The sequence below is a fragment of the Tympanuchus pallidicinctus genome, unplaced genomic scaffold (assembly GCF_026119805.1).
Source record: "Tympanuchus pallidicinctus isolate F22 unplaced genomic scaffold, pur_lepc_1.0 scaffold3, whole genome shotgun sequence".
Classification (NCBI taxonomy): domain Eukaryota; kingdom Metazoa; phylum Chordata; class Aves; order Galliformes; family Phasianidae; genus Tympanuchus; species Tympanuchus pallidicinctus.
Genome location: NW_026294747.1, coordinates 26012330 through 26025654, shown reverse-complemented (window position 1 = coordinate 26025654; position 13325 = coordinate 26012330). Strand labels below are relative to the sequence as shown.

At 41.5% G+C, this 13325-nt stretch overlaps 1 protein-coding gene across 8 annotated transcripts in view; it reads left to right on the top strand.

Moving 5' to 3' along the window:
• The window catches only part of RGS6 (regulator of G protein signaling 6), a 231979-nt gene that overhangs the window by 162396 nt on the left and 56258 nt on the right, over positions 1-13325 (top strand). For all 8 annotated transcript variants that reach the window (XR_008209171.1, XR_008209172.1, XM_052693953.1 and 5 more), the window contains 3 exons: positions 8724-8774; positions 10185-10291; positions 12340-12391. Coding sequence is in view for 6 of the 8 variants with exons in the window: in XM_052693953.1 (XP_052549913.1) it covers positions 8724-8774; positions 10185-10291; positions 12340-12391 (210 nt within the window). In the remaining 2 variants the exon portion in view is untranslated. The remainder of the gene's footprint in view (positions 1-8723; positions 8775-10184; positions 10292-12339; positions 12392-13325) is intronic.

The following is a 13325-nucleotide window of genomic DNA, read 5'->3' as shown; positions in this document are numbered from 1 at the left end:
GTTTTGTGCCATGCTTGCTAAGAGCCACTGTGAAGCTTCCAGAAAGGCGTGAGCCTCAAAGCAACCAAGCAGCTGTACCACATCCAAAGCCATACTTACCTGCAAAGAAGTTAAATAAAATGCTGATCTTTAGCTTCTTAGAGGGAAAGAAAAAGGAAATATAGTTAAATATCTTACAAGGTAGATTCATTCTTAGAATGGAAATGAAAATGCCTTTTGAAAATCCTACAGACGGATATTGTTCTGAGCTACACGAAGCTTTGATACTGGCTTCAGCTGTTTAACAAAATGATAGTAGTTTAACACAGCTTTCAGCTTTTAAAAATGCTGCTTATTTTCAGTTATTTGATCAGGTAAGCTTGGAGGACTTACCAAACAGATAAGGCAGTTGTGGTATGAAGGCGTTTAAGAGAATCTGGATGTTGATTTTACTGCTTCTGTTGCTATGTGCACTCCTAGGAAATCCATCAAGCACAGGAAAGAACAAATGGTTTACATATTTTGAACTTGGAAGTTAATTATGTATGAATTCTGACAGTTGCTTGCTGATATGTTTTAAACAAATTTTAAATTTACCCTGATAAATGCCTGTATCTGAGATGCAGGAAGGAGCTGGTGCCAGTCCCAGCTGCCGGGTGTTCTGTGCCAATGCAAACACCTTTAGCATAAGGCTTCAGGAGCCATGCTAAATTACAACCTCTTCATTTAGCATGGCCCTAAATAAACAGCCAGCAGTTGCTATTGATCATAATTTATATGGAGTTACCATTGGTCAAAAGCTACGTGCAGCCTTAATCCTGCTGGAGAACTGTCCCAGCTAACTGCAGCACCAGTGCAGAGGGGCTGTGAGGACAGCTGCTGTCTGGCACACCCTGCTTTGTGTACTGAAAGGCCTGGCAGGCAAAGGGGGGGTGCACAGAGCTCGTTGGTTCGGTGTCAGTACACGGAACTCCTGAAGGGAAAAGAGCCACTGATGTTGGGTAATTTCAGGGAATGAAGCTGTTACTACAGCACCGCATGTTGTCACAGCTTGTCCTGGAGAATGGCATGGAAAGGAGTAGCAATGTGTCAGAACAAAGCTGGTTTCTTAGAAAATTTGATGCTGCTAATTGTCCTTGCCTGTAAGAGAGACAGTAACGTTGCCATAGTTAACACAGAAGAGTGTGATTTTGTGAAATAAATATTTGTCATGGCCTGAAACATTGAGTTCTGCCAGCAGCATCCCTGCCAAAATTCATGGGAGCATCTCATGTAAGGGCAACAAGGTCAGATTTCCTAGCAGGTAAACATAGTAACAGAACTGTTAACATTCTGTAGCTTGAGGTGCACTGTACTGCCTTGCATGAGTCAGTGGCATTTGCACCTCTGTAGGGAAACTGTTACAGTGCTGGTGTGGGCAAGGAGGATCCTCATCTGACAATGTTTGAAACTTTGGGAGTGAAGACACAGTGCGGAGAAACCTGATAATTCCATGCTCAAATACATCGGCCAGCTCTACGCTTTATTGATCTTCCCCTTTCCATCAGGGGAAAATTTACTATTAAAAATGCTAATGTATGATTGAAATGATGGAGGGATTGCCTTTGATTTAAAGACTGTGCACGTGAATTGTGTCACAGTAAAAACATTGCAGCCCCAACAAGATCTGACACGGGAACCTTCAAAAGCCCTGGTTCCAGCACCACTTGGAGTTGCTTCCCTGGCTGTTCTGTTGCTGAGCTGTTTTGACAGCTCGAGAAGCAGTGTCTGAGCACTGCTGTGTGGCACAAAGCCAGGCACCTTCAGTAGCTCCAGGAATGTAAAGGCAGAGCAGCCTGAAAAGCAGCTGTAAACGTGTGATGAATTGCAGGTATAAAGTTGCAGCTACAGTTCTTAGCGATTTGTAAAATGAGGTAACTTCTGGAACTATTACGTGCGTCGCTATTGCTGCTGGGAGACCAGGAATGCTGTTTTTCTGCCTCTCGTGTACCTTTATAATGGCTCTCAAGGCATCATACCCATCTTTGTGGCTGTTACAGGAGGACTGGGTGCACATCTCAGTGAGCGAGTCAGGGTCAGGAGTGCTGGGCACAGCAAAGAGTCGTTCCTGAGGTTCAAGCACTGCGTGGGGTAACGGGGTGCCAGCGAGTGTGAGGAGCTGGAGCTGCCAGGTGTGAGGCCTGGACCCACCCTGCTGCAGCGCTGCAGCTCCAACACAGGGTAAAAATGAGGCTGGTGTTGGCGTGTGGCTGAGTGCTTCATGTCAGTGCAGGTCATCTGGAAGGAGTCCTTTTGCTGGTGCTGCACTTTTTCCATTTGAAGACGTGGGTTAAGCCATGCTGGCAGACATCTTCCACCAGGATTAATGTGTGTGTCCATTACAAGGCTCAGAAGCAGGGCCTTACTAATGCAGCTGGAGCGTGCTTGCTTTGAATCCGCTGCTCTCAGCTGGCCGTGTCCCTCTGTTGGTAGAAGGGTGCTGAAAGCTCAAAAGCTCAAAGCCTGGTGTAACTTGTGCTGCTCACATTCACATCTGGTAAAGCTGGCCCATTTTGCAGGTGGGCAGTGCTGTGGCAGGAGCAGCCTGGCCCTGATACCCCTGAGACCTGACTGGCCCACATTCTCAGGTGGGTTAGCCCATGCAAGTCCGAGTGACAACAGTATGTGTACTTTGCTAACCTGACTCACTGGGGGAAGGAAGAGTCCTTCCAAATCACAGTCCGGCAGGGTGAGCTTGTGGCATTGCTTTCCCCTGGAAGGTTTTCTCTGCCTCTTGTCCTTAAATGCCAAGCCCATGTGTTGCGGCCGAGAGCCTGAATTGCTGCTCCCTTTTGTGAAACAAGGTATTGGTAGGCTCGCTGTTAATTTTTGCTTCAGGACCTTGTGACAGGGACAAGCAAGAGCCAAGCGTCAGAGCTGATCATTATCGTACAATTTTGGTAAGTCTGTGGTCAGATTTACAGCATTTTGTTTATTCATCCATGGCCACTCATGCAATAGAGGTATGGCGTGCTTCTAAAGTTCAAAAACAACATACAAAAACCTACATTGGTTGGAATGCTATTCTGGGATTCCTTTCTGAAATACTGGTAATTGTTGTAAGTAGACAAGCATGGAGTATAGCTTTCTGCACAGAACAGTAAAAGGGCAGAGAAGAGATGAGGAGCTGGTTGGAATAGCATATCAGCCTGACCACTACGATCAGTGATCCACACTTGTCAGGAAAAGTCAGAGGATCTGCAGATTCTGAACCCATTAAATTTGCACATCTTCTGTCCTTGTTGCTGTTTAATCAGCCTGTGCAACTTATTTTCGTGTACTGCTTTGCCATTGTGCAGCAAGCAACGCTCTTGCTTCACACAAGTATTACATTTTTCAGTTTTTTATTACAAGAAAAATGAATTGTAAGTTCTGGCACTCAAAAGCTGAGATGAACAAAAATAAAGGGCCCTTAAAAAATTTAACTGCTCCGGTCAAAAGCAGGTAACAGTCCTGCTGCTAACGGCTGTTAATAATTCACGAACAAGATTTAAAGTGAGTATGGTCTAAAGGGAAATTGCTATTGGTAGGAGCTCAAAGCTGTTGTAGCTTTGATGATGCTCCTTGCTGACACTGAGTGGTGCAATTACCACATGCTGATGGAGGAGAGCTGCTATTACCACATTTTCTGAGTCAGCTGCTGAGTGTTGCTTTTTTACATCAGTACATTGTGTGTGTATCATGGGCAGCTTCTATAAAGTGTTTCCCCAGTATTTTTAACACAACATTACAAAAAGAACCAGATATTTCTTTCTTTCTTATTATTTTTTTAAATTCCGGTATTGTAAAAGATGAAGATACTGTGGCAGTGATTGGGGGCTCTGTGTGATAAAACTAGCAGCAAGGAGTGCTAAAGACCTTGAGAAATTTCATATGAAACTGTTTTGTCCTTTACCGTGGGTGATGCTCCTTTGTTTATTTTTGCAAACTCAATGATGAAAGTGTGGGTAGTTAATTAGCTTTCTGTTTGTAGACTTACAAGGACTTTGTGCTGTTGGAGGGAGAAAAAAATTGAAAAATTAGCACACAATTTGTCGGTGTGATTGCCACTACTGTGACACACCACAATAGAAAGCAGGGACTTGAGGGACTGCTCTTGTACCTGGGCAGGTATTCTTCTATGCCTACTTGACTGCTTGTGAACTTTTTCAGTCTTACATTTTTTGCTAGGAATATTTTAGGATTGATCTGTGTTCAGGAGCAAATCATTTGGAAAAATTGGTGTTAAAATGGGCTCATCTATTTTCAAGAAGGAAGTGACAGAAAGAACACTTTTTTTAGCCTTGCATGGAAATACTGTCCAAACCTTGAGTTTGTAGATGACAAACCAGAGGCATGCAGTTTGTTTGCTCATTTAGTGTGTCATAGAGAGTGTAGATATTATATAGGGAGAATCTGCACGTTTCACATTTTTTCATGTTATTTAAAAAAAAATAATTAAAAAAAACAAACATCAAAATATATTCAGAGAGCATTAGGGTTCCACTAGCTTTGGAAAAAGTAGTGAGGAAATAACCAAGAAATCAAACGTCTGTTACTGTAGGTTGTATATATATGACAAATTATTCCATAACAGTTCTTTACTCAGAGGAGCAGCCTCCACTCCAAGCAAAAAATCTTTAAAAACTGCTGGAGGAGGGTTCATCATTCTGGGTTCTTCTGCTATTTCACATAGTTTGTAGAAGATGGGCAAATCTGATTATGAGTGGGTCTACATTTTCTGTGTAAGCCCTGGATTTTCTGGAAAAGCTAGAACAATTTAGGTTGAGTAGGAAAGGTATCGATTACAGTGGTGGTGACTCACCTCATTAACTGCATCTTGCCAGTGGCCTCACACCATGTGAAGTTTTTTTTAATTTATTTTTCTATGGCTGGCCAGTCGTTTGTCATGTTGACAGGCGATGGCCTTCTGAGAACACTAGCTACTATTATGGGATCACTGAGGCTGAACAGAAAAGGAGAAAATAGCAGGAAATATAAAACTGCTACTCTGTCTCAAAACCAGGTAGGTGGAAAAAATGGTCATTGTGAATCTGTTTGAGCATAAGGTGATAACTATTCTTTTGGTGTTAAGCAACTTCATCTACCTCAGCTTCAAAGAAAAGCCTAAAGCAATGGGAATACATTTCCTAACAGGTGGGTAGGAAATAGATGTTCTCAGACTGTTGATTACCCTTGAATTAAGCATACAGATCTGGAGAAAATATGGAATACCTAGCAAACAGCGCAGAGGATGTGCAAACCATTCCTCTACCTAGATCCAGCAATACTTTATATTGTGAAAACCATCTGTTTTCAGAAGATCTCAAATGTGCTGTTAGTGTTTAGTGGAAATGTGTCATGGTTGAGGGTTTCTGTTAGGTCCTCTGGAAGCACTCATGAAATGTGGAATGTGAAAATTAGCCAAAGAAGATCTTTTTGGGAAGGTGAATTATGTGGAGACTCAGTCAGGCCTAATCTACAGGAAGATTAAGAAGAAATTTTCATGAAAATTTACAGATAAAGCATCTGTGTTTTGATCTGAAAGTGGAGGATCTTGTAAAGGATTCAGTCATATCTCCACCACCTTAAAAGTATAGATTTAACTTCTTATTTGAGAAAGGACATAAATAGTTTATAGATAGGCAAAACTACTTTGCAGGGATAGAACCAGACACAAGGAAAAGCAAAGCCAATGTGAGGTTAACCCTAAAAGTTGAAGGTGTTGTAGGAGATGGCAGTGAAGTTTTCATTATGATTGAATATTAATTAGTGACATGGCTATTAATGATGACAGTAATTAACAGAGGAAGGAAAGACTTGTCATTGTCCCGAGGGTGAGTAATCAGTCTTGGCAGGTGATAAATAATGGTTCAGCAAACTCAGCAGAAAGATAATCTGTCTGCCTCAGGACAACTGGAGAACAGCTATAAAATCTTCCAGGCTCTTGGCAACATTCAGGAATGACTTCATGTTTTTAAGAGACAAATTAAAATCCTTGATCTCTAATGTTGCTTATATTCTGGAGTGACTGATCACAGTAGTTCTGACTGAGTCAAACCTTTATTTGTTAATCTTAACAGCGACAAGAAAGATTGGTGTAGCAGCTTTCAGCATTGTTTAAATGCTTGATTGCAGTTTGATTAAAATTGAATAAATTCAAGTAGAATATGATCATTCTATGGAGAGTTAATCTTTGTTAAGTATCCTGTATATTTGGAAAGGGACTGATTGGAATTCACCTCCCTTCAGCAAGACAATGAATTAACTACTCTAAAAGATGTTCAGATATGAGCTGTCGCATCATTTGGGAATGAAATGACTAAGAGAGTACTGCAGACCTGTAGTCTGAGACCAAAATCAGGGAAACCAGTGGACTTATTAGTTTGGGATATGAAAAACAAACAAACAAACAAACAAAAAAAAAAAAAAAAAAAAAAAAAAACCAAGAACGATTCTGGTTTACCTTCAGCCAAGACAGCAAATTGTGATGTTTTGTTTCCAACGATACAGAAGGCTTCGATTTCAGTCTTCTTGAAATGATTTTCTAACCCCAAGTGTTTGTTGTACCTTTAGGCTATTTTTGTTTTGCAGAAGGCAGCATCCATGTTTATAAAGTTGAAAGTTTTATTAACAAGTATGTCAAAACAACAGTTATGAACTCCAAACATTTTCCTATGTATTTTTCAGCTAGCACTGTGTCTGCCAATAAAATCCCAAGCAAATCTTCTGTGTATTGAATGCACAGAATGTTGTCCATGGACAAATCAGAGCTCACTAAAAATGTGGCTTATTGCACTAGAGAATAAAGTGCCACATTTTATGGGTGAGAGTCAATTCTAGAGGCATTCTAATGTTCAATCATGTACAGTAATTTTAGTGAAAAGATTGCCAGTTTCTTTCCTATTTATTATATATGCACGCTTAGTTTATGCAGGGTATGCAGAAATGAGCTAAAGCAGTACTCAGCTAGGACTCTGAAATTTGTAAGGCTGTAAATTAGTCAAAATGTGTTTTACTGGGGTTCTGTTGTGTGACTGGCTGTGGGTCAACTGAGTTCCTGAGTGCCAGGGGACGAAGAAGGGATCAGTAGGCACAAAGACAAGCTGCTGCTTGTCTTTGAAACAAACTAAATTTTTAGCTCTTTGTTTGGCTGATAACTCAGTTCCACGTTTCTGTATGATTGTCCTGACATTAAAGATGCCAGGTGCCAATAAATGATCCTTCATCTCCTTGCTGGATAGTACTTTCAGAAACAAAACTCCCTATATCACAGAATCACAGAATGGCCTGGATTGGAAGGAAACCTCAAGGATCATGAATCTCCCTGCCACATACAGGGCCACCAACCTCTACATTTAATACTAGACCACGTTGCCCAGGGCCCCATCCAACCTGGCCTTGAACATCTCTAGGAATGAGGCATCCACAACCTCTCTGGGCAGCCTGTTCCAGTACCTCACGACTCTCAGAATAAAGAACTTCCCCCTGACATCCAATCTAGATCTTCCCTCCCTGAACTTAAAACCATTTCCCCTTGTCCTGTAGTTATCTACCCCTTCAAAGAGTTGATTCCCCTCCTGTTTGTAGGCTCCCTTTAGGTATTGAAAGACTGTAATGAGGTCACCCTGCAGCCTTCTTTTCTCCAGGCTGAACAAGCCCGGCTCCCTCAGCCTGTCTTTGTAATGAAGGTGCTCCAGCCCCCTCATCTCTGTGGCTCTTCTCTGGACCTTCTCCAACAGCTCTCTGTCTTTCTTGTATGGGGGCTCCAGACCTGGACACAGTACTCCAGATGGGGGCTCACAAGAGCAGAGTAGAGGGGGACAATCTCCTCCCTGTCCCTGCTGGCCACCCCTCTTCTGATGGAGCCCAGGATACCATTTGCTTTCTCAGATGCAAGAGCACACTGCTGGCTCATGCTAAGTTTTTCACCCATCAGGACCCCCAGGTTCTTCTCTGCAGGGCTACTCTCAAGGACAGTCTGTATAAATGCCTGGGATTCCTCTGGCCAAAGTGCAAAACCTTGCACTTTGCCACGTTGAACCTCATTAGGTTCACCTGGGCCCACCTTTCAAGTCTGTGGAGGTCCCTCTGAATGGCATCCTTTCCTTCCACCGTGTCAACCACACCATTCAGCTTGGTGTCATCAGCAAACTTGCTGAGGGTGCACTCGATTGCTTCGTCAATGTAATTGATAAAGATGTTAAAGAGCACCAGTCCCAAGACAGACCCATAGGGGATGCCGCTCTTTACCAGCCTCCACCTGGATATAGAGCCATTGATGACCACCCTGTCTGCAGCCTTTCAACCAATTTCTTATCTAAGGGGTCATCCTCCCTTCAGATTCACACTCCTCCAATTTGGAGATAAGGATGTGGTGGGAACCACGTCAAGGATATATTCTATATGCTGAAGTGAGAGAAACATAACCAGGAGAGAAGAAGTTACATGAAACCATTAGAGTAGCAGTTGACTTAGAGTGTAGGAAATCTCCTCTGGCACTTGGGGTTAGTACCTACCAATGAGTATATAATTATAGTGCGGCACAGAAAGCAAAAACAATTTGAAACCTCAGGAGAGATAAAAAGGAAAATGGATAATAAATGCATAAAAGTTCTTTTTTACCTCATCTCAATGTTATCTTTCTCTAGGACTCTCAAAAACTTCTTGGTCTCAGTATTCAATGCCTTCTTTTTTCCCATTTATTTATTGATTTTATTTTGCAGGTGCTGATATTGTGCAGTGGCTTATGAAGAACCTCAGCATTGAGGATCAAGGTAAAGTGAACCATGGCTGGGAATTAACAGACGTTTCAGCTGTACTATTTTTGTGCCATAAAAGAGTATGTACTACTTCACTGCAGAGTGTAAAGAGTAGAATAACAAGGTTGATTTAAATATTTGGTGGGAAGAAGGAGAGCAGATAAGAATCAGCAACATAATTAAATCTAATATCTTACAGCTACAGCGCACAGAAAGCACTTTGTAGGAGTCCTAGCGTGTCTGTGAAATTGTTGCTACCTAAGAAAGCCTGATGTATTCTAAGGCTGTTCCCAGACTCAGAAAGAAATTTGGTAGATATGTGACTAAATGGGCGAATGTAGTGACAGGACTCCCTGGTGTGGAGAAGGATAGCCGCAACTGACAGTACACGGTGGCCAAGGATGATACAGACACCAGTATGGGATCAGATGGTGATTTATCGTGGCAGCTAGGTAAATGGATAATGAGCCATAAACTGTGATCGGTGTTTGGGCACAGTCCAAATAGTTCACACTTCAGATAAACCAAAATCAAAATCACCTTTCAAATGGTTGAGAGCTATGGGGATAAAAAGGCCTTGTTCAGGCCCAGAAGTTTCTTTTGCTTTCCTGTAAAGACAAAAAAAAAATAAAAATCAACATTTCATTTTGCAGTCTGCTTCTGCTGTCACTATGTAGGATAGGAGTAGAGGCCACATCGACTCACTCAGGGCAATTTTCTACACACATTTCTTCTTGTGAGTCCAGTCAAGTCCAAACCTGAATTTCAGCTGCAGACCATGGATTTATTATCTGCCTGGGCACATGTGATAATCTAATGTGTATTTTGCAAGTCTGAGACAGTAGATGCAGCTTTTGACAGCTGAGATCTGTTGAAAGTATGTGCAAATCATAAACTCATAGAATGGTTTGGGTTGGAAGGGATCTTTAAGATCATGTGTTCCAACCCCCCCTGCTAGAAACAGGGACACCTCCGTCTAGACCAGGTTGCACAAAGCCCCATCCAGCCTGGCCTTGAAAGCCTCCAGAGAGGAGACACGCACGTTTTCACTGGGCAATCTGTTCCAGTGTCTCACTACCCTCACAGTAAAGAATTTCTTCCTGATATCTAGTCAAAATCTATCCTTTTCCAGTTTAAAGCCATTTCCCCTAGTCCTGTTGCTACATGCCCCTATAAAATGTCCCTCCCTAGCTGCTGTAGTGGTGAAGGCTGCATCTAGGGACTTTCATCTATATTTTAAGGCTGCTTTCTGCTTTGCATGATTTCATTGAAAGGTGTATGGATGAAGTGTGATTGAAACATGGCTTATGCATGTGAGGTCATGCTGTGACTCATCCATGGCCCTGCTGCTGAAAGCAGAGGGTTGTGCAGGGCGTATCATCCTGACATCTCCTCTTTTTTCTCTCTTTTTCTACTGTTTAACAGGGGAAGCAATACACTTGGGAAGTCTTATTGCTGCACAGGGTTATGTGTTTCCAATCTCAGACCATGTCCTTACCCTGAAAGATGATGGGACGTTCTATCGCTTTCAGGTTGGTGAGCCCTCTGCCTTGCTTGTGTGTCCCTTTCTGCTGTTCTCTATTAGCACAAAATTGAGTATCCACTCTCCTGTCCGAAGTGGACCAGAGCAAACTTTGGAATCAGACATTTGAGCTCCGGCGCAGTGGAAAGTTCATACTTCTAATCTGCTTCTGGTTACAGGTTGGTGTAGGAGGGGGCTTGCTTCAGCCTTTGGCTCTGTTACAAAGAATGCCTAACCTTGGCAGCTATTTAAGCTGGGACACTTCTATCCCTCGTTGTCTCTGTGCCTCCAGATATGTTCAGTTTTTAAAGCATCCGGTGCTTGAGTTCAGTGTCCTTTTCAAAACTTGCTGCTATCAAACTCCTAGATAACTGGTGTGAGTGCTGCAATAACTCCTTTTAGACAGATTGTGTAACTTTAAAAGAAGCAGTAAGTTCAAAACTATTGTCCTGTTGTTTAATCTTGCTGGTTAAATTTGTATTTTTCTGTTAATTGATCTCTGTCAGCTTCCTTATCTTTCCTGTGACCTCTCTTCTATTCACCGCACCATTTTTCCCTTTCCATTTGTTTTTTCTTTTTTAGTTTTTATTTGAAAAGCATGTTCTCATCTTTGCATCTGCTGCTGCTGCTGATGCTCACAGTCCCATTCCTAATGTGGTATTGTTATCACACGAGACCAATGGCACAGGGAACAGGGAAAAAAACAACAACAGCAACAACAACAAAAAATGAACAGGGAGATCACAGACCTAAGCGTATCTCTGCCCACCTTCTGATTACCTGGCTCACTCAGGCTATTTTTCATGACAGTTCTCTTGCTTTTTACTGAGTCCTACTATTCTGGTTGTACAAGGCTTGGCAGAAGCAGGGGCAATGCTGATTGCCTGTTTAATTGTGTTTTTGTGATACCATAGGAAGTTTAATTCTCAAATAATCCAGTGCCAGGTTTCAAAAGCAGAGTATCATTTAATTTCTTATTTTAAGCCTGTGTAAACTACATCATCAAATTGTTTTGACTGCTTATTGACTTTTTTTTCTCTCCCCTTATCTTTTCCTGCAATTGTGTTTACTGTTTGCCTGTTGTCATTTCCTGCAACAATTCTCCTCAGACCTTTTCTGCAAAAATAAGCTGATAGGATCGTTTTTCTTTTCCATTACTCCACTTTCCATTACTTGACACTTTCTACCTTGACATCAGTCCCCTCTTTAAGAGTAGCTCATCATCTTGTGAAGTTCAGGAGATATATATCAGTGCAGTGTATTGAACCAAGTGCTGTTTGATCCCTCTGAGTTTTCTCACTGTACATTGGTGCAGGGAATAGTTTTCGTATGTGTGTAAATGTCCTATGCATTTTTGTGGAATTGCATCACTAATGCAAAACAGTGTTCTGTAATTTGTGTGGTCACAAGGACATTATTTTTCATTCATGTCAAAACTGAGATACAACCAGATGTAGTAATATCTTGTAATTAATTATAGCAACTGCAATATGCAGACTTGGATAGAAAACCAAACCAGAAAGCTTAGCAGGACTTCTGCTTTCAGAATGACCTTAATCAGCTGAGTTTTGAGCTCTTATGTCTGATTGATTTTGAAGTGAATTGTTTTGTTGGCTATCAATCAAACTGGAAGCCACTCCAAAAATAGCAAGTTGGCCTGTGGCGTATATAAAAGGCCTCAAAGATTTTCTCATTGTCCTATGTAAATAAGTAAGTAAATAAATCTGGGTGCCTGGGAATTCCTGGGGAAAGAGGAAGTTCTGATGATAGAGAGTAAGGAGTCTGTATTCAGATGAGAAGGAAGGAGTGTCTAAAATGCCATCAGGGTAGATGTCTTCAATCAGAACTGCAATGTTTCTACCTGCAGTGAGGAATGTTAGAGAGGATACCTTTCTGAAAAAGCATCGTCAATTTTACTGAGAACTGTAGCATTGTTTCCTTCCCCTGTGAATAGAGACTGGGTTGTAGATGTGTAATTCTTTTTGTATTTAACAATTTTTCTGCATCTGATTTGCTTTTCATCTCTTAAATTATGAAAATGCTTATGTTGTTTCTTAGGCACCATACTTTTGGCCTTCAAACTGCTGGGAGCCAGAAAACACAGATTATGGTGAGAGCATAATTATTTCATTGCAGAAAGCTAGTACAGAAAGTTTGTGATGGAAGAAATTGTCCTTCAGCTGACAAGTTCAGCAGGGCCAGGATTTCACATACTGTTGCCTTCATTCTCCAGTAGCTCTGTTCGTTTCAGCAGGATTTATGGCAAGCAGAATATTGCACTGTGGGAATCTTAAATAATATCAGTATGGCTTTTGTAGGAGAGCATGCTTTGATCTGTAGCTGAATTTGATATGTTGATCAATAAAAAGTTACCTCATTTGGGCACTTGTCTGGCTGATCAATACATCAGTATATAACTGATGGCATCCCGTAGCTAAGCTTCTGTGGTGCATGACATCAGACTTTTTTTTTTTTTTAATTTAAGATTACCAGCTTCTAGCTGGTAAAAAGAGAAAACTGAGTGTGCTTTATGAGCTAATAAACTGTAACATGGGGTATTAGATGTGTGAATGCCTGCAGACAGTGATAATACATAAAGAAAATATGTCAGTATTGTTATCTTTAGCTGTCTCCGTGCAATATTGCTGTCTCTTCCAGAACTACTCTTCTTTCACAGCTGAATGATAAAATCAATTGATGCATCCTGGTGTGGCACTCAAACAGGAAGTGAATCCATGTGTGTGCCCATAAAGCAGGAGCTTCTGGAAATGCTTCTTTTGAAATACCTCATAATCTAAGATCAGTTTATAACTCCTCCCTGAATAATCATTTTTTTCTTTCCCAAGTAATAATTATTCATCATTCCGGATTCTGAGAGTCGTTTGACAGGATGGGAAAGTAACTTGCAATGCTGTCTGTCGTGTGATAGTTCATTTGCAGTCTTCCACTGCAGGGAAGCTAATGCAGACTTATATGTTTATCCCAGTGAGGGGACTGCTTAGGACAAAATGCTGTTCATTGTTTGTAAAATGGCTTCCAGATTT